We start from the raw sequence: 21,910 nt of genomic DNA, 5'->3' as shown, positions 1-21,910 counted from the left end.
ACAAACCAAAGGTCTTGGAACTTCTTGGCACATCCCAACAACTCAGGGCTTTTATTCATCGTCGACCTGCTGCAAGTTTCTGAGAATGCCCATCTAAGATGAGAGGACAGTAAGCATTTTGGGGAGTGACACAGGATGCTGCTGCAAGACAGATGGTGCCAGTTGTTTAGATGACTTCGTTGGCCCTAGGTACCATGGAGGATGCAAACCTTGGTGTCCAGCTTAGGTGGCATATAGAATAGAATTGTAGAGTTGGAAGGGACCCTAAGGGTCATTTGATCCAACCCCCTGCAATGCAGGGATATGCAGATGTCCTATACGGGAATCGAACCTGCAGCCGTGGTGGTATCAGCACCATACTCTAACCAACCAAGCTATCCAGGCTGGCAATATGAAGGTGGCCATTGTCTCTTCAGGGGTCTGCTGCCTGCTAACTCCACACTGATTTCTTTGGCTACGAGTGACCACCTCTGGCCCTGCAGAGTGAAGAGAATAAGCCCTGTTATGTAAAGCTAAGCATTCCTATTTGAAGAGCGGAGAATTTTGTGCAAAATCAACACGCCAAAGCTAATCCAGCTACAGGCACCACATTGCCCTGCAGAAACACGGCTGGTGAAACCTCTTGCCTCGATTACACTGAAACCCAAATAGAACTTGGGCATTAATCTTCAACCAGCATCTGGAGCCTGTCTAGCTGCATCTGAGCTACTGGCACATACCATAGCTTGGCTGAGATCATCACATTTTCTTCCTTTGTTCTCTCCTCCCCTCCCCTAATATTTCTGGGCCGGGGAGAGTGCTTTTTGAGAAAACAGGCCGAAGTATTGAATAAGCTCTGACTCAAGTAGGAGCTTTCAGCAGCATCAAGTGTGAAGCTTACATGGAAAATATACTGTTCCCTGGAGAAGTTTTTACCAAGCATCTTTATCTTGCTAGTGGATAAGGCATAAAAAGCTACACTTTCCCCAAAGTACTTTTAGAGTGATAGATTGGAGGGCCTCATTGGTAGGGGGAGAAGTAAGGCCCTTACTGGACTGTAATGGCTTCCAGCCCTTTTGAATAGAGAGAGGGAGATATATAACTTTAGTATGTAGCAGACAGATTGTCTGCTTAGAGAAACAAATGGCTTTAGCAGACAGAAATAATAGTAAGACACTAAGTACAGGCCCTAAATTTTATTTGCCTGACTCCCCCCCTTTTGATTCTTTAAATAAATCATCTAACTTTTCTATTTATAATAAAGTTGTAAGAATCTTCTTTGTAAGATCCTTTTCCTTCGGCAAGAAAAATTAGCTAAGCACAGCAAATCAACACCAAACTGAACTTGTGTTTTCTTTGATCCAAGTTCTATTAACATGTTTTACTCTCAAATGGCGTAGTTAATGACTGTGGATCAAGATTGGTTTTAACTATGCAGCTACACTCACTCACACACACACACTCACTCTCTCTCTCTCCCTCCCTCACACATACACACACACACACACACACACACACTGTTCCTTGTTTATTATTTATAGAGAAGATTACTTTAATGCAGGATTTCGCTTCCCCACCCTTCTGTTCTCATTGTTTGTTGCTTTTATTGTTTATTTTATTTTATTGTTTGTTGCTTTTATTGTGCAAATTGTCTCTCACTTAGAGCCAGGTTGGTTGAAGAGAGGGAAAGTCAGATTGTAGATTGGAATTGTATGTTCCCCAAGTTAAATTCTTTTCACACTATTTAAATGTGGCTGGCTACTTGAATGAATATTGTTTAATTTCGGAAGGGGGAGCCATTTGGTTTGGGTGGGATATGGACTTTCAAGTGCAAATCTTCTTAACTGTGAAGCATACTGGGTGTCCTTGTAAGTTCCTTCCTTCTATCCTGAACAAACCCACAAACAAATTTAAGAATGATGGTTATCTCAACCATTCCCTCTTTTTGAAATATCCCTTCATTAAAAAAAAAAATGTTACAAATAGAAGGGAAATTTAATACTTGCCTCTGCATCCCACGATGCTTTGCATGTCAGAACTGTACTTTTGCTTAGCATAGAAACCATATATTTTAAATGGACTTTTGGCATTTTTGTTTGTTTCTTCGGGAGATGAGTTGGGTGTTTATGTAATTCTTAAGAGATATGGATGTGTGTGAAATTGAACCTTTATCACTAGACCCTTTTGAAGCAGTAGTGGGTGTGTAACCATGCAGATCCCCAAAGGGCGTGGGAGAATATATAGCTGATAGGATATTTGGGTCAGAAGGTGGGTTTGGGGGGGGCAGGGGGACGGGGAGACGGGTTACCCACACAACTAAGAGCATAGAGACATAAGGATTAGTAAGTATTGCTTGGAAAGAAGCAAACCATTTCTTTGTGTCCATGGAAAGATTTTAAATCTGAATGCAAGTCAATACTGTTCTGTTCTTTCAAGTGCTGAGAAGCTGCGAATGTTAAAGGTTTATGATGAAGCTTAATAAAAAAAGAGAACTTGAGGCTGCACTTTTCCACCTTTTTATTTTTTTTTGCTTGGATATAGCCAAAGAAGAATGTCCCAATCATAAGCAGGATGAAATCAAAATCAAATGAGTTAATTGTGACATGTTCTAGGGCTGATATACCACTGTGATTAGCAGCTCACAAATGCTGTGCCTAGGAAAAAACTGAATGGACTGTCCACACATTCATTGTATTTTTGATGAGAACTTTTTGGGTTTCTTTTTGGATGCCAGTTGACAAGCTTTTCTCTTTGCTGAGAATGAATAACATTAAATGAAGTAAGTGTGACTTCTGAAGGGAAATGGGAATATTTTTATGTGCTGGTTATTTTAAGAAGAAGCGACCTGCAGCAATAGTGAGAAACCATATTCCAAATGCCAACCCATCATATGCCAGAAACCACCAGCCTTTTAAGACCACCAACCTGACTGGGATGTTCTCTAGAGATACCTCTTTGGCAGATTGCATGTCTGAGGTCTCGCCACGTGTAATTAGAGCAGCTTTGGAATGCTGTGAACTGTGATATAAATTGCCTTCCAAAGTCGCTTAACTCTGTCTTAAAATTGATCTCATGGTTTTATCCTTTTGGGTACTGGCACATTTTATCTCAAGACAATACAGAGTTTAGTATTACTCTACTTGGATGATGGGCTTGAGGGCATCCTGATCAAGTTTGCAGATGACACCAAATTGGGAGGGGTGGCGAATACCCAGAGGACAGGATCACACTTCAAAATGACCTTAACAGATTAGACAACTGGGCTAAAGCAAACAAGATGAATTTTAACAAGGAGAAATGTTAAGTACTACACTTGGGCAAAAATAAAAATAAAAAAAATGAAAGGCACAAATACAGGATGGGTGACACCTGGCTTGAGAGCAGTACATGTGAAAAGGATCTAGGAGTCTGGGTAGACCACAAACTTGACATGAGTCAACAGTGTGATGCAGCAGTTAAAAAAGCCAATGCAATTCTGGGCTGCATCAATAGGAGTATAGCATCTAGATCAAGGGAAGTAATAGTACCACTGTATCCTGCTCTGGTCAGACCTCACCTGGAGTACTGTGTCCAGTTCTGGGCACCACAGTTCAAGAAGGATACTGACAAGCTGGAACGTGTCCAGAGGAGGGCAACCAAAATGGTCAAAGGCCTGGAAACGATGCCTTATGAGGAACTGCTTAGGGAGCTGGGTATGTTTAGCCTGGAGAAGAGAAGGTTAAGGGGTGATATGATAGCCATGTTCAAATATATAAAAGGATGTCATATAGAGGAGGGTGAAAGGTTGTTTTCTGCTGCTCCAGAGAAGCGGACACGGAGCAATGGATTCAAACTACAAGAAAGAAGCTTCAACTAAATATTAGGAAGAACTTCCTGACAGTAAGAGCTGTTCGACAGTGGAATTTGCTGCCAAGAAGTGTGGTGGAGTCTCCTTCTTTGGAGGTCTTTAAGCGGAGGCTTGACAGCCATATGTCAAGAATGCTTTGATGGTGTTTCCTGCTTGGCAGGGGGTTGGACTGGATGGCCCTTGTGGTCTCTTCCAACTCTATGATTCTACTTAATCATTTAGTTTTGTCTTATGGATTGCTTAGATCATTTTTTAGCTCATCAGAAAAGCTGTGTATTTTTCACAGTCATTGGAGCAGTGGACTGTAAGGAACAGTCGGCAGAAGAAGAGCAAGCGGATCTTCACTTTGATGTTTAACGAAGCCAAATCTGAATTTTAAAGCGGCAGTTAGTACACACGCACACGCACACACACACACACACACACACCTCACCCATCTGGCTGGGTTTCCCCAGCCACTCTGGGCAACTTACAGCATATATGAAACATAATAAAATATCAGAGATTAAAAAAACTTCCCGATACAGGGCTGCCTTCAGGTGATTTCTGAAAGTTCTGTAGTTCTTTATCTCCTTGACAGTTCCATCCCATGTTCCTTTGTGTGACCCAGGTGGTTTACCTGGGATCACTTTATGCCTCAAGTCTAGACGAAATATGCACATATCCACAGATTTTGTAATGGCCACCACTGATTTTTTTGTACTCAAAGCTTATGTTTTTCCCAATGGCATTCACACATGATTGGCTGCTGGTAATCAGCTGCAGATGATTCAAGGGATGTAAGTCCAAGAATGAACCACTTCAAAATCTCACAAATTTTCACCAGAACCTACTTCACACTCAGTATGCATAGGAAGCTTTGGCATGAACCATCTTTCTGCAGTTTATTTGAAATTCTGCAATGGAGTGGCATTGGAATGGTTGCATACCTCCTGCATTTTTTCCAAGGGCGGCTTCTGCTTGTTTAGTCGTGAGGTTAAAAGCATTGGGGAGTGGAGAACCACGTACCCCGCCTTCAGCTCTGCGGAAAAAGCCAGGATATATATATATATAGCCAGGATATACATCTATATATGTGTGTGTAATAAATGAATGCATTTACCGAAAAAGGAAATTGGCAATGAAAGTGGAAAATGAAGAATAACAGCCAGTGAATAATGTTGTGCTGGAGATAGATGAAGCACAAGGAATTAACCCAAATGGATGAAAAGTACCAGCCCACCAAAATAATAATAATTATTATTATTATTATTATTATTATTATTATTATTATTATTATTTATTTACCAGCTCCGCTTCTCTCACACAAAGGTTAATCAATTTGTGGTCAGGAAGAAAGAAAAAGAACTATTTTATATTTTTAAAGTTCTGCTTGGTTGCCTGAAAGCAATTCTTGCTCACCACAAACGAGTGGCTGTTTACAAGATTGCTGAAATGTAATGATTTAAAAGCCAGGCAGAACTCAGGGCAGATAGACACTGTAGTGGAAGAAGGACCTGGCAGCCGTCTGAAATGGGGAAAGTCATAGTAGGATCAGGTTGCTACTAATAATGAGCTTCATGTCCTCTTCCTCCGATTCTTTATGATAATCTTCTGGCAGCTATCCCGCAGGTCCATTAATTTTTCAAGACAAGAGATCACAGAGTAACAGTTCTGCTTTGGGATTCTTAAAAGTTGTTGCATTGCTGTGCTGCAGTTGGAATACACACACACACACACACACACACACACACACACACACACACACACACAGTATATTCCGGCGTATAAGACGACTGGGTGTATAAGACGACCCCCAACTTTTCCAGTTAAAATATAGAGTTTGGGATATACTCGCCGTATAAGAAATATGACCTGGCATATAGGACCACCCCCAACTTTTGAGAAGATTTTCCTGGGTTAAAAAGTAGTCTTATACGCAGGAATATACAGTGTGTGTGTGTATATATATATATATGTTGCACGTATGTTTAATTAGAACGAAATGTCTCTTGAGCGTGTGGGTTGTTGCCAGTTTGGGTAGCTGTCAGTGGAGCCTGCTTTCCAGCTGTGCCGAGTCTGAGTCCAAAATTTGGTCAGTTTGTTAGCATTTGGAATACTGCAATTTCCATAGGCTGCATTCCCACCCGCTCGCCTCTCCAATTAATATTTGCAATCTAAACAAAGCGATGTTTAAAAGTGAAAATAGCGGCGTGTTGTGAAATTCTGCCAAATCAAAACAAGGAAATAACGGCAGCGTTTGCCGCTATTTGCTGTCGTTTATTTATTGGGGTGCTTTGGATACAGTTAAAAGCAAGTTAACTTGCGTCTAAAGCTTGAATGAGTGTTAAAAGAGGAGTAGCTGACTTTTCTGAACTGTTGTAGTTGACAGTCCTATGCACTTCGACGCAGAAGGATGTCCCACTGAGCCCAATGGGAACTTAATCCTTGAGAAATATGTGTAGGATTGCAGCTATAGGGTGTTAGTTAATGGCCCTGTTTTCTCAAGCCCTCGGGTTCTTCCTTTCCAGTTTTGTGGTGTTTCTATTCTATGACGCTTTAATTGGTGTTTTCTACTTATAGCAAAGTAGCTGCTTAAGAGGTCGTTTTGAACTGAAAGATGGCTGGTCTCCGTGTTTGGCCATAAACTATGAATAAACCCCCTAACACACCTCAGGCTTCTACCTCGGTGCCTGCTGTTGTGTGGTCATGACTCAGCTGAGGTCAAGGCAGGGACAGACGATAGGAAGGGACTAATTCTTGGTCACCACAGCCTTTCAGGAATAGAAGCACTATATAAAATAATGGCACTGTTTATAGCTTGGTGTGTGTTTGTGTTTGTGTGTGTGTGTTTTAAATGCACATGTGTACGTGAAAGTAGATGCATACAATGCTTTTAAAAAACCCACTTATTTCGGAGGGGTCTTTGTATTTAAAAGAGGAAAGCGTTTGCCTCAATGAGAGCCTGGGCTGCCAAGTTTAAATGCCATCCTGTTTTAGCCACCTTCCAAACACTGCCGGTTCTCCTAAGTTCATTCTAAGTTGACTGCAGCTAGAGTCTTCAATGGAAGTTTCCCACGATACAGCCCCCCCCAACATGGTTGCAGAAATTGCTGTGTGTGTGTTGGGTATGTGTATGCATCAATTTGTAACATTTGCAAGTCGCTTCCCACACCAGCCCCATTGCCCCTTTAGTAGCCTTCGGATAATGTGCAGCCCTGGCCAGAAGGTTCTCCAGACCATCAGGCCGCTGCTGGCAAGGTTGTTTTCCATGCTTGGCACACCGCTGTATGGAGCAGTTTGTGAGCTGCTTCCATAGAGGGGCTCCTGTGACTGAAGCATCCCACAGTGTTCTTAAATGTCAGAGGAACTAGGGTTGAAAACAACTACATAGCAGCAGGCCCAGCCTTTCATCAAAATGCCACAAAGTACCCCGCTTTGGGTGTCAGGTCCTACGGTGGGTGACTCTTAATTTCCTTCCATTTTTGGTGTTCCACCCCATCCCCCAAAGAAAACCAAAGCTCCCCAGTCTATGGTTTTGAATTTGGGCATCAGGTGCAAAAGTATTTAAGGCCCCCCAGGGTCTTTCCCAGCCCTACCCTGGGACTCAGTCTAGGACCTCCTGAATGCAAAGCATGAGCTCCACCAAAGAGCTTTGGCCCTTCGCAACCTTTCTACGGCACTCCTCCCATCCGATGGGCAGCTTCAGAGCTCAACTTCCTAGCACAGGAAAGAGGACTCATGCCGCTGCAACTCTTACTCCACCATGGTCATGGCAGAAGCGGCCCTGAGCTGTTGCCCTTGCGGCGCTTCCTTTGATAAAATGCAAGATGGCCTGCCCTAGTTTTGGGACTTGCAGGGCAGTTCTGCTGTCCGGTGTTGGCCCTTAACCAATTGTATTTATTATTTATTTGTTTGTTTGTTTCCAGGGGAAAACAGCTAAGGAGGAGAAGGAGATGCGGACATTGCAGCTGAGGAGCCTTCAGTACTTGGAACGCTATATCTATCTCATCTTGTTCAATGCATACCTGCATTTGGGGAAAAAGGACTCCTGGCAGAGGCCTTTCAGTGTTTGGATGCGTGAGGTAAGCGCTTTTCCAACACCATTCACTTTTCTGACTGTGCCAGACAATGCCCTGAAAAGCCCAGGTATTAACTTTGAAGGAAGCACGCCGACATGTATGCTTTCGTCCGGTGAGCAGCTCTCGCCATTCAAACAATTGCAAAGTCATTGTTGTCATTATACTGCTGTTTCCCGGTGATGCGACATTGGTCATCCTATACTGTTATAGACAAACCACTGAGTTGCCAACTCCAAATGCTAAGCACTAACACCGGCCATTTAACAGATGTTGAGATTGGTAAAGGTCGCTGATTTGTTTTACTATGTTTTGAACTTGCTGGATGTTTTCCCAGCCCCTGCTGCTTAATTGTCATTCTTATAATAATAATAAAAATTGCAGCCATGCTTTTCAGTATGTAAAAAAAAAAAAAAGAGACCGCCGGAGAGAGCTATATTCTAACAAAATCATAAGCTACATGAAAGTGCTGTGGAAGCTTTAGGTATTATTATTTCTGTTGCATATCCCACACACTCTTGTTTGAGTCCAAAGTGTTAGCCATGCAGTGCAATCTCTTTGCTCAGCTGGACGGACTGCAGTAAGCTCGACCGCTGCAGGATCAGAATGATGAGACGGTTATTAGGCTGTCGGGAGACCCATTACCTTAAATGTCTACATTGTATGTCTGTTCAGTAATGGCGCAGTGGATGGTGACCTATATGGGAACAGCATTTTAGGGTCTTTGGGTTTTGTTTCCCAAGCCCACATTTCTGCCCTCTCAGTTTCACCAGTTGCTCATAGCTGCTGCTAGCGGTTCACCCAGCTGTCACAGAGAGCTTTCTCAGTCTTCCACCCCCCCCCCATCATCACACCATACCCTGGGAAAAAATAAAAGCACAGCAAACAGAGCCTGCTGCCGTTGCATTCCTTCTGGATTGATTCCCGTGGAAAACAGCTGTTTTTGTATTTTATTATTTTTTGGGTTCATTGTCCTCGGAGTATCTTTTTATTTAGTAAGCATATTTGGCAGATAGCAAGTCTCATCTGATAGCAAGTTTCATTCAGTTGACCAGGAGCCGTCAAAATGCTCTGGCTGCAGGCCAGCATGATTTTTGAAGGGAAAAACCATAGTCTTATACACAGAAAAGTTTCAGTAATACATGAAAAAGGGATACTGCATTCCTATAGTGGGGGAGGGGGGATGCTAAAGTGTTGTAATGCCAGGAAAGGAAGGTGCAGAAAGCAGGTGGAGATAGGTTAATCAACGGATCAAACAGTTTAGCTTCACCAACCACTGCATGGAAAATACAAGCCAAATATATTGCCCCACATGATGACAAGTATGCCTTTCTATCTCCAGTGTGTCACTTTGGAATGTTGTCAATGCAGAGGAGTAAGTGGAAGGGAGGCGTTTTAAAAGCAGCTATATGTCCTGGTCAATACGGATGTTTCAATCAGTGTACTGACACGGAAAGCACCCAGTTTTTAAATCATCCCTGGAAAAGCTTAATCCAAGCTTCATGGACCCTCCAGATATTTAAGATGCTGTGCCTCTGCCATGTGTGACCCAAATGAAATAACATAGCTAAGGGCCAATTCGCATACTAAGCTGCCTCATCTAAATCCCCCACCATATCCAGCAAACTTTGCATGGCATGCAGTGGAGGAGCAGGGGGACATTCCTTTTTCTCCAGTTCGACCGATTCCACCGGTAGCTACAAATGAGCAGGTATTAACAGACAGCTTAGTGAAGGCTGCATGCAACTGCTTGGGGTAGTCCTTGTCTGAATCATCCTGCCGAGTGGCGAGGAGAACATTATCACATGCTCATACCTCATTAGAATCTGGGAAGTAGTAAAATTCTAGAGCTGGGTTTCCCCACTGATACTTAAGCCTTCACTGGAAAGGGGAACTGGTAGCCTCATACTTTGGGGGCTTTCCAAAACAAAATGGACTGGGACTTTTCTAGGGAGGACAGAATACAGAATAGTAGCCTAGTATTTGAGTGCTGGAGGGAGGTGGGATTAGATCAGATAGTCCTGTGACTATCAGGACACCTGGCAACCCGGAAGAATTTCCTCTCTGCAGGTTGAAGAATGCATTAAATATTTGGGGAGCTGAACAAAAAGGAGACCTGAAAATTAGACGCCATCCAGAATAGCAGCAAGATGGTTGCTCTAAGTGGAATTGCGACAGAGGGTGGAATTCCGCATTGTGCTGCTTGCCGAGTGGAATGATTCCCCTTCCTTCTCTCCTTTTGCTGTTCTGGGCTTCTCCTGAACCCACAGGGAGGGGGGGAAGCCCCAGTGCATAGGTCCTGTCCTTGCACAGGATGAGGCATGTTAGGAGAAACCTTCCCAGAATCTCCATAGTGCTGCTGCCTTAGAAGTGAGTCATTCAGACAGGAGACTGAGGGGCCTCATTGACCTTTTTGTTATGTTTAAAGCCACCCATTTTGTGCTTAAATAGAAAAATTTTGGGTTAGAAGAAGCCACGCAAATACATCTAGGCATTTTGCCCTCTCTGTCTCATGCTGCTTCCCTGTCATGTTCTTCCCCCCAAATATCGATCTCGTTTAGTGCTTCCTCCTTGACTGCACTCCCAGTTCCGTCCTCTGTTGCTCTATGTGTGTGTTGTGTGTTTGTGCCTCCCACATGGTTGTCCTTTCCTGGTTTATCCAGAACTCCCACAAATTCGATTATGTTTTTTTCCTCCTGCCAGTCTTTGAGAGGCACCTCAGTTTCACACATCCAAGATCTAATTTTGTCCTGGAGGGAAAGAATTGTGGTTTGTCCGTAGATGAACTCCCTGCTATTTCTCTGTTTTGCTCTCCCACTCTTTCACTCAAGCAGCTTAGAGAAGATGGAATAGCATTGTGTTAACCTGTCAGAGCTAACCTGCTGCACTTAGCAGCTAAAGAAGACATGTGTGTTTTGAGTGATTCTTCTTCCTTTGCCTCTGTCTCTCTCTCCGCTCCGCTCCGCTCCTCCAGGGTGCTGGGTTTTTTGCAAGTGTATTCTGCAACATCTCATTGATGAAATTAGAATGCATTAGTGGTGGATTTATACTGGACCATCCACACCTCATTCCGCTTTCTTAGTTTCTTACTGGAGGGACAGTCTTGCGCTATAGTGCAGCAAAGGTGGAACAAAAAATAAACCGAAACGTTCATGGTGTTATGGTGTCAGGAAGTCATGAGGACATTTACTGATTGGAAATGAAACCCTACGTCCGCTCCAAAACTGCTGCATGCACAAACAGTGTAAAAAGTGGCATCACATATAACCTCTGCAGTATCCTCCTGAGCACAATTCGTCAATGAATGCCTAATAAGAAGGATGTCTGGAGGGACTCCAAATCATAGGCATCTTCAGAAGTCGCTTTCTGAACACCAACAAGAGCAACAAAAGATTCATAAAATACACTTCAGAAATTAGGTTGAGTTAATTTCCTGGACATCGTCTGGACCTCTGAAAAAAAAATCAGTCTGTAGGATTGGACCCCCTATTCCTGGCATGCAACAATGATGCCCTCTAGAACAAACTTTCTCAACCTTGGGTCCCCAGATGTTGTTGGGACTACAATTCCCGTCATCCCTGATTGCTGGTCCTGCTAGCTAGGAATGCTGGGAGTCGTTATCCAACAACACCTGGGGACCTGAGGTTGAGAAAGGCTGCTCTAGAAGCTTTAAATCCTTCCTTTAATTTGTGCTGCAGGTGGGCCCCCTCCTTGCCTTGTGTCATGCTGTGAAAAAGCCTTGTCAGTTTCTCCTGCTTCGAATAGCAGAAGTGAAATTAATATTGCCCACTTGCAGCATGTTGGGGAGGGGCAGGGATGGAAAGAATGGGGGAAGGGGAGTGAAATCTGCACTGCTTCTTTTCTAGCACAAAAGTGTGCATCTACCTCTACCCTTCTCCAAAATAATACAGCTTCATTGTCACTTGCTGAGAGAGTCTCAAAAAGGGGGGAAATAGATGCATTTGACTTTTGGGCATTTGCCATTTCAGTTAAGAGCCTGTGTACCATATCCCAGGACCAGATCTCTCTCTGCTTTCCTTTCCCATATTTTCTCCTTCTTGCCCCCCTCTTAATCATCCTACCTCTTCATCATCCTACCTCTTCCCTGCCACTTCCTACCAAACTTTCAACCATGTCCCACTTTTTGTTTGTGGTGCACGGGAAGGGGGCGGGGCGGAAGACACAGAGGAAAAGGCAGTTCTGCCCTTGTTGTAAGAATGTATGTATGTACGTACGTATGTACCGGCATGTCATTGCTCCCTATTGTTTCCATCTCTGCTCTTTCCACAAGTGAGGTTTCGTAGTGTCTGTGGCTTGGCAAATTAATCTCCATGCGGTTTGGTCAGATGGACATACACAGAAGGGAATGGAATTCATGTGCATTCTTCACAGATTAAAGCTGATTCATCAGCTCTCGCCACTTCGATGCGCTATTTTGCTCTTCTCTCTCCCCACCCCTACTTTGCTGAAGAGAGCTTAGTGACAACAAGAGGGGAATGTTGTTGCTGGATAAACCTGGGATGCTGGTGAGGATTGCAAGAGGAGACGTTAAACTCTCTCCCAGACTCCCCTACCTACAGCAATGCCTGCATTTTTTTGGCAGCTCGTGCCGAGAGACCAAAGTGTGAACACATCTTTCAAGTTTTCCTAGGCTGCATCCCTGCTCACAGGGGGACTGGCTTTTGAATTAATACGTACAGGATCGCACTGTGAAGAGTACTGTTTTCTTGACAGGTTTTGTAATCTATTTTACTTCTTTTTGCACGGGACAGTTGGGCACAAGAAGAAATCCCAGCCGCACAACAGAACGTTTCTCTGGTACAGTAATAGAGAACAAGCAATATCCATTAACACTCCCCAGATTCCACATGTATCTGAAAAACTCATGCATGTTTAAAGCATGGCATACAGACTTCCATCTCAAGTGGATGTAGTCTTGCCATTTGTCTTAGAAGTAGGTTTCCACCTAGGGGAATATTTCTCCTCCTTTGTCTCTGCCTGCTGCTTAGGTAATGGATCCTTGCAGGTACATCATTCTACTTCAAACAAGCCACACTGCTTCTACTTCAAACAAGCCACACCCACAAAACAAGTCCATTGCAAAGAAAGTTGACCCCCTTCTCATGCTCACTCTTCTCCAGAGACAGTGAATTATTTTGGTGTGAGGTGGCTTGGTGGTTCTGTACATCTCCCAAGAAGCAGAATAGGAAGCCATGTTACTATATTCAAAGCTGGGCTGAGTTGCTCTTCCCAGGGGATGAGGTCATGTTGAGGAAGTGAGGGAGATCAACTGCAGTCCATTGCAGTGTTTGCCACCAAGGCACAGAGTCCCCCTGTTTTCTTTTATAAGGTATCAAAGCTGTCCCTTGAAAAGCATCCTCCTTCGCCCTATTATTCCCAGGCACAAAGGGGTTTTCGAGGCCTTTCATTTCATTGGACCTTTGGCCTTCCCTCTCTCATTTTTTTTTATCAGCACCCTGCCTGTGCTGTGGTTGCCCCAGCGCTGCAACTTGAAAGGCTTTGTAGAGGCAGCCAGCAATGTTGATTGAGCCGGGGTGGTCCCCTCATCCATCTCTCCGTTTGGAAATGAGAGCTTTTTCTGTGCATGAGAATGGGAGAGGCCTGGAGAACTGTTGGCCGATAGAGCACCATCTCTCTCTTTTGCTCCCGCAAAAAGGAACCTTCCAGACATCCCTCTGCAACAAATTAACCCTCCAATTAGCCTCTTTGGTAAGAGACGCAAACGACAGCTCCACGTTTTACGTGACAGGCATGATTATGCAGATGTGCCGATGCAACACCAGTGTTTCCTGAAACCAGTATGCAGAATGTGGGTGTCATCTCCGTGTTTGAAGATACCCATAAACATGCACCTGGAAACCAGTTGGAAACCATGATCAGGCAGCAGTTCTCAAACGTTTCCCCATCCATCCCAACCACTTTAAAATAGTTTGGGGGGGGGGTCCTTCCATTGTTTGCCTTCCGTGCCAGCATTGTCATCAAACCGCCAGCATGTTATGAAAATCATGGGTGTCCTAAGCCAGGCCACTAAGAAGAGCCCTATATGAGTGGAGGTTGTGGAGCAGAAGGGGTCTGTGGATCACAGCTCAGAACCTCTAAGCAATTTCAGGAGCTCTACATCTGGTTGCCAGTTTAGGATTACACCTTGCACCAGATGAAGTGGTCTCTGCTCTACAAAGGCTTGTGCCGTAATCATTTGTTAAGCCTTTTCAGGTGCCAGGAGGCTTGTTTAAAGAATAATCCTGGAACTCTAAATCTGTCTGCACATGGAGAAAGAGACAAATTTCTTATTGGAAAAGTCTAAAGCTAAAAATAAGGCAGGATAGGTGAAAACTGTGCGGACAGAGGAAAGCGGTGTGGGTGTCGGAACGGGCTCATTTTATCGGTGTCCTTGAGACGAGCCTCTCTCCCTCTCCTGTTTGTGTCAGCTCTAAGTGGGGAGTCGCTGACTGGCGTGTGATGGGAAAGCCTCGGCTCCTTTCCGTCTCAATTAGCTTTGCTAATTCATATTGGCATGTTTGATCTCTTTGGTAAGAGATGAAAGAGGCATCTGCCAAATGCGGTTACAATCAGAGCCTCGGCCATTCTTGGTTGAAGGGACTTGCTGGAAAACGACATTCACCCTGCATGCATGTCTGGGGCAGGGAGGAAGCGCTGGAGGGGAAATGAACAGGGGGGCAGGGAAAAGTGTTACTGGTGTCCCATCAGTGTACAGCATGAAGCGGAGAGGGAGAGAAGGAAGGAATATTATCTGCACGTGCTCACTTTGTGCTTGGTTGGAAGGCAGAATGGGAGCTGGAATGTGCTCTGTTGCTGAACTGAGATAAGTCAAAGATGGTGGCCCTTGCTTATTTCATTCCCCTAGGAGAGGAGGCTTGGAAAGAAGGCTCAGCTTCACTCCTTACTCCTGCCTTGAGCAAGTTTCCATGAATCAGGAAGGCTACACCACTCCATCTTGTAGAGCCCATACCATCCAAGGAAGTTTGTTGCATCAGGAAACTGATCGAGTAATGTTTAGACTTCTAGGAATACTGAGAACAATGATAAGCGCTGGGAGCTCCAAGCCCTGCTTGGCGCCTCCAGATCCATCAGTAACTCACCACATGGTCCACCTTGAAGTCTAGGAAAGATGACTTTTTTAAAAAAAGAAACAAACATGTTGACTTGCAAAATGCAATTCCTGGTTTGTTTGTTTTTTAAGCCTTTGCCGATCATTTCAAACACCAGTCGCTAGATGTTTGCAAGAGTTAAATTTGTAAAAGCTGCAGTTTCTTCCGTAAAATTAAGAGCACCCACATGAAGAAGCCTACAGACTGCTAAATTAAGAACTTCTCAGCAATTAAATCAAAAGCTAAGTTTAACTGATTTCTTTTTTTAGAAAAAGAATTTGCTTGTTCTAATTAATACAGAGGGTTTTATAAAAAAATTCTCTTAAAAATTAATAAATGTATGCACATTACATAACAAAAAATCCAGGAGCAAATTTATGTAAGTGTTCCCTATAAAATACATACATTGTCCTGCTTCTAAAGAAATTGATTAAAAAAGATGTTTCTATATGTGTTACATCACAATGTTTATCTAATAGTAGTCAGGCTGAAAAGTAGTTTTTCTATAAATTTGTTATACAATGAAAGAATGACAAACCATCTCCAAGCATCTCTCCACAGAGGGGTATGGGTCAAAGGAGAAGCCCGATTATGTTCTTTGTTAGCCGCAAATTTTATAAAGCAAAGCCAGTTCTCATGAAATACACCTTTCTTTCTAGGACCATGGCCTCTTTGTTATTTGCTTGGCCAGTTTCTCCATTAACACTAGACACAGGGGTTAACATGAGGTTATGAGTCAGTCTTAGTGGGCCAGACGGTTAAAAGTTTTCCCACCACACTACCTTAACAGGAAGGCCCTCCTGAAGGAAGGAAGAGCTTCTGGAAGTATGCCTTCTGGCTATGAGCAAACGGTCCCAAATAGATGGACCAAAAGTTATTTAAGCCACATTTGATTTGATAATGCTTAGAAATTTCCGCTAACCCCAGCAGCAAACATGAGTGTGTTGACGTCACCAAAAGCAGCCTTTGCCAAGCTGCAAGCCTCCTGTTCCCATCGGGGCCAGCTGTAGCATAGCTGCCCTGCCTGGGGCTGATGGGAGTTGTAGTTCGAAACATCTGGACAGCACCTGGCTGGCAAAGGCTGCTCTAAAGAACGTCAGTGGCCATGTGTGCATTGTTTGACTCTAGGCCTTGTCCTTCTTTCGACATTCCTATCCCCTATTTTGACGTAAGGTTGCATTAACATGAGGAATGTATTTCCAAGACTCCATCCTGTATCCAGTTCTCGTATCTACCAGTAATATCTTACGTTTTGAAGGCAAACAGGCTTGCAAATGGGAAAGGCAAACCTTAATGGAGCAAGATTCATAGCCTTAGATGAACTATTCTAATAGGTAAACACGATTTCCTTATAATACATTTTGTATTGCTTGGAGTCATTCTCTGGCAAATGCTGCAGCAGAAGTAGATGAAACATCTTCTGAATAAGTCTCTGGGCTCTCCTCTTGCATGTATCTGAAGTGGGTCAGGGAGACATCCCAGATGTTCCAGGAACAGCATTTCCTTAGGTTTTATAGCACATCACTCCCCCTCCCCTTCGCAGTCTCCTTAATATTGACTCCCGTGCATTTTTGTTGTGAAATAACTTCATAACAGCAAGAGCATACATTTCCCACAATTTGAGTAAAGCCAATTTGAGGTTTTCTGGCCATTAGTTCCAGCACATCTTTTTCTAGAAAAATAGCACCGATTAGGGGAAGGGGACAAGGAACAACAGCAAGAAGGTAGACATAAAATATGAGGATGAGAAGCCACTATGGGGTGGATATATTTTAAATGAATAAATGATAGCACAGAGGTGCAGGGGGAAGTCTTAATAGCTAGAAGGGAAAGGTTTTCAAAACAGCCTATGAATTTCTCATTTTGTATGAAGCCCCATCCCCTAGGCTAGGGAGCCCCTCCTCTATAGGACAAAACCCAAGAAGAAGTGCTGCAGAGTGCAGAAGTGACGCTTGCAGGAAGCACCTGCGAACACTAGCCGTGTTGAATTGGAGCAGGGTCTAGGTGTGCACACGATCGGTACTTACCTGTCTGCAGACATGTCTGAAATGGAAGGAAAATACGGCAGTGTTCTTCAACATGCTGCTAACGATGCATACAAGCAGTTCTTGCAAGAGATCTAACTGCCAGCTGCAAATGACATTTTGGGACCATTCCTCCTTTCCTGCCCTCTGCAAATGGCTTTGCTGTTGCTCTCCAGAGAACCTGAGCTGCCTTGCTGTTCCTCGTCACCCCCAAACCCCATATGCTGGTCATTTATTTAGGATGTTGTCTCGTCCTGTCCCCCGTCCCTCCACGCTGCAAAATGACGAGGCATGCCACCTCTGCAGTGTGGACATTTGCTCACCTGTATACATGGAGGAATTTAAGAGTATATTTCCCTCCCACCTTACCTTTCCTTTCCCCTCCCTGCTTCCAGGTGGCGGCCAAGGCTGGCGTCTATGAGATCCTGAACCAACTGGGTTTTGCTGAATTCGAGAAGCTGGAGGACAAGCCGCTCTCCCAGCTTCGCTACCGCTGGCAGGAGCAGAGCCAAAGTTCACTGCCGTTCCGGGGAGAGTTTGTTTAGGACCTGGCTTTTTCCAAAGCACAGTGAGGACCGCAGCACTTCTCCCCACACGGCCGCATCACTCTCTTCTCTTTTCCAGGTGGATTTTTTTTTAAGACTTTTTTTATATATCAATATAATGTGGAGAAATACATCTTAAGGGAGGACTGTGAATTGAAGAAGACATTAAGCCACCTTGAAGATGTTTTCGTAGGGTTCGTTCAGACACAATAAAAATAAATTAAGATAACTGCAGACGAGTGTCGAGGCAAGTGGTGTGTCCTTCCCTCTCCCCCCCCCCCCAAGTCCCTCCCAAATGGGAGCTATCCTGCCTTATTTTTACACCCACCCCCAAAGACTTTTATCCCCTACAGGTCTGTTGTATATTTAACATGTTAAATATGCATGTGCAGGAAAAACATACATGGCATTGCTGCGTTTGGAAGTGGACAGTTTGTGATCATTTCGTTCTTTCTTCCATGTGCATCTCTTGATATTTTTTATGATGAGGATTTCAATTTGTATGGTACCCTTTTTTGACGGTGCAAGGAGCTACTGCTGTTAGGGAGTTTGGCTCGACAAAGAATGGGAGAGGTCCACGGGAGTGTCCCTTTGATCTCTCCCATGGAACATAGGATGGAGAAAACACAGGATGGTTGTGCATGTGTGGTGCTTTCTTCATCTGGCCACTGAGCGCAGCGGAAGGCTGCTGTGCACACATGCTTTCTAATCTCAGTCTAGATCATGCTATGGTAACCTATGTCCCTCCATATGAACCAGAACTCCCATCATTCCTGTCCATTAAGCCATGCTGGCCGGACTCAATGGGAGCTGGTGGAGTCCAACCACAGCTGGAGGGCCACAAGGTACCTATCCCTGGTTTAAGTAAAGACTAGACTGGCCATTAAGGGAGCAAATGCAGGGCACTAGAGAGAGGGAACTGTTCTGCATAACAGAGGAGGCACTCTTGACACACTTGCCCTGTTGGAAGGAAGGGCAAGAGCATTGAATGCGCAGGTTCTGCTTGTGGTTCTGAGGACCCAGGGTAAGTAAAGTGACACCATCCTGGTGGACCCGGTTGACGACTGGTTGGGGCAGTGAGTAGAAAGACCCTGATTTGCAAAAAAGGCATGTCTGAGCAGCCAGAAGTGAATAAGTATGTAAAATTGTTGTAAACAGTCCATCCTTTTGGCCATTAAAAATTGTTTTACGGAGGGGACTGGAAATAAAGAATCCGATTTCAGGAAATGTAGGAGGAGACACAGATAATGAAGCAGGTCATTGGTCCATCTAGCTGAATATTGTCCACACTGACTGGCAGCAGCTCTAGGAGGTATTGGGCAGAAGGCTCTCTCCAGCCCAGCTGCAGATGACTTGAGACCTTCTTGCATATGAAGCCAGTGCTCTGCCACTGAGCAACAGTCCATCTGACATAAAAAGAAGAAGCAAGAGTGTCTCTCAATATACGGGGAGAAGAAATTTGCAGCAACTGAAAGGTCTAAATGTAAAGAGCCCTGTGCACAGCTGGGCCCATTTCTGTGCATTCTGGTGCACTAAAGATTTCCTGTTTCAATGACTGAGCCTCATGTTGTACTCAGGGGCTGTTGCAGATGGGGCAGCACAGAGTCTGATGTAGGAGCAAGGATGCCTCTGTGATGCTCAAATGGTCCTCATGGAGAGATGCAGAGAGTGCCCACTTTCCTAAAACCAGGGGTCTTCACAAAACAGAGAAGTGGAGGAAACTTTGGTCCTCTAGATGTCAATGGGCACCAAGTCCCAGCAGCTCCTGCCAACATATCCAGTGGAGAGGAATTATGGGAGTTGTGGTCCAGCAACATCTGTTGAGCCACAGGTTTCCCGTTCCTGCCTTAGAATGTAACAGAGCTCCCTTCTTCCAAAGCCTTAAACCCATTGCACTGCACAGAGCATGCTTTTTTTTAAAAAGAAATTTCTTTGCCCAGATAGTCTGAAGTGTGCAACTTAGTGTTCAGATTTGCATCATTTGTCCTGTGTTTGCATGCTTGATTTTGGCTTTTCTAGAATCCCAGCAGGGTGCTCACTTCTACCTCCAACTACTGGAAACCTGACTCAGCTACTTCTCTGGCATTGGCGATTTTCTGAAGGCTTTGCCCAAGCATACTTTTGCACCCATGAGAACCAGAAAGATGCCTTAAAAATAAATAAAAAAACTGAGGTTCCCAAGAAGCTGAATTCTGTTCTGTGTTTATCTCTTATGTGTGGCTCTCTCTCTTAATCCTCTTGCTTTTTAACCCCTGTATTGGGCACAGAGAAGCTGTGACTCTTCAGGTGTTGGTTCAATGCACCTCCCACCATCTCTGCCCTTTAGACTTGCTGGCTCAAGTTGAAGGAGTTGCAGCTTTAAATCTGGAGGAACGCAGGTTCCACAGCACTTACCTAAACAAGTAGTGCCAGCTGTGTTGGAAATTAGGTGAGGTGTATCAGAAAAAGGAAACCAGGTACTTGTAAAACAACAACAGCAGCAACAACCCTGCCTTATGAATTTGGAGGATTACAATTTTATGCGGATGGTAACGGAAAAAGACAATGCATACAACATTTCAAACAATACATGAATGGAAAGGAAGGATCAAAGACTTGGGTTAGAATAATGGGAAACAGAAAGGATGTCAATCATCACACCCACAACCAATGGTGTAAATCATGTTGGGGTTCCCCGCCCCACTTTGGAGTAAGCTCTGCCACAACTACAAACTCTGAATGCCGTGTGCCAAGTATCTTGCTTCTGGGAAGGAAGCAGCGTGGCTCTCCTCCTCAAATGTGAAACATCTGATGTAGAATTTTATTGTTCCAGTGGGATTTTTAAATATTTGTTTTTTAGCATTTGAATAATTTACAGGTGATGTCACTGAATAATGGACTTGGTACAATATGTAGCAGACTGTTTCCATTAGCTGTTTATAATGCAACTGCCCAAATGCTAGAATCTTACTCCCGTAGACACTTGTGAACTGTCAGAAGATATATTGTAATTCGGGAATAAAAGGAAGCTGCTGTATCATATTTATGGAGGTGCACTGTGCATGTGTGTGCTTGTGTGCACACAGTTCTGGTTTGTATTGCAAAATCTGCTTATCCTGCTTCTCCAGTCACCATCTGGAACGTGGAACTGAGGCAGCATTTCTTTGCAAGGCAACTGTTATATACTGTATTGCTTTAACTGTTATATACTGTATTGATTTAACTACGTGCTTTGTGAAGACATGGGTGGTGCTGTGGTCTAAACCACTGAGCCTCTTGGGCTTGCTGATCAGAAGGTTGGCGGTTCGAATATGCACAACTGGGTGAGCTCCCGTTGCTCTGTCCCAACTTAGCAGTTTGAAAGCATACCAGTGCAAGTAAATAAATAGGTACCGCTGCGGCGGGAAGGTAAACGGTGTTTCCGTGCGCTCTGGCACTCATCACGATCCTCCGTGCGCCAGTAGCGGTTTAGTCATGCTGGCCACATGACCTGGAAAACTAACTGTGGACAAACGCCGGCTCCCTCGGCCTGAAAAGCGAGATGAGTGCCGCAACCCCATAGTTGCCTTTGACTGGACTTAACCGTCCAGGGGTCCTTTCCCTTTTACTTTCCCTTATGTGAAGAAGTACTTTCTTTTGTTGTGAACCTTTCAACATTCAGCTTCATTGGCTGTCTCCAAGTTCAGGTGCTATGAGTTTTTCTTGCCGCTGTCAAAGTCAGTGAGACCTTGTAGCGGAAGGCGAGGGGAGGGGTGCAGAAAACAGTGCTTAAGAGGCAGGATCTGCCCCCTGAACTGTGGTTGTTAGCCACCCCTACTTTAAAGGTTGTCCCTTTGATAGGCACCGGATGGTAAGGACCCATTCCTGCAGATGCTGCTGCTACTTTGCAGTCAACCTGTGTCAAGGTAGTCGGCAGTATATCGACCGCTTTACGGAAATTGCCTCGCTGCGTGTGGGGCACTGTGCTATGGTGATAACTTGTGAAGCGAAAACAGCAGCAAAATCCTGGCCTCGGTCGCGGATCATCTAGCTAGCATATGCTAGAATCGGACCATTGTGAGGTTAAGGATGTGAATAAAAACCTCCCAAGCCTGCAGCTTGCCTTGAGATCTTTTGTTTCAGGAGATCTTTTGTTTCAGGAGGAGGCCAAGGAGGATGGCGATGATGCATGAGGATTGAATTAAACAAAAGAGCAGATTATAAACTTTCCCAACAATGGCCCTTTTGTGAAATAACTACCCACTTCCCCTCCAGCCATGCCCCTGTCACTCAGCAGAGATCTTTGGAAGCCTTGCTCTAGCCTCCCTGTGCAATTAATTAAGCCGTAATTGCTTCGGAAGTCCACGTT

The 21,910-nt window shown here is 44.4% G+C and overlaps 1 protein-coding gene across 4 annotated transcripts in view; it reads left to right on the top strand.

Moving 5' to 3' along the window:
• PALD1 (phosphatase domain containing paladin 1) overlaps window positions 1-19,510 on the top strand; it is a 98,422-nt gene extending 78,912 nt beyond the window's left edge. For all 4 annotated transcript variants that reach the window (XM_060274899.2, XM_035137654.3, XM_035137657.3 and 1 more), the window contains exons 19-20: window positions 7,735-7,890; window positions 17,434-19,510. In XM_060274899.2, the coding sequence (XP_060130882.2) occupies window positions 7,735-7,890; window positions 17,434-17,583 (306 nt within the window). In that variant the 3' untranslated portion in view covers window positions 17,584-19,510. The remainder of the gene's footprint in view (window positions 1-7,734; window positions 7,891-17,433) is intronic.
• Window positions 19,511-21,910: the final 2,400 nt, after the last annotated feature.

Source organism: Zootoca vivipara, chromosome 5 (genome assembly GCF_965207765.1).
Source record: "Zootoca vivipara chromosome 5, rZooViv2.hap1.1, whole genome shotgun sequence".
NCBI classification, from domain to species: domain Eukaryota; kingdom Metazoa; phylum Chordata; class Lepidosauria; order Squamata; family Lacertidae; genus Zootoca; species Zootoca vivipara.
This window is presented reverse-complemented; position numbering and strand designations above follow the sequence as displayed.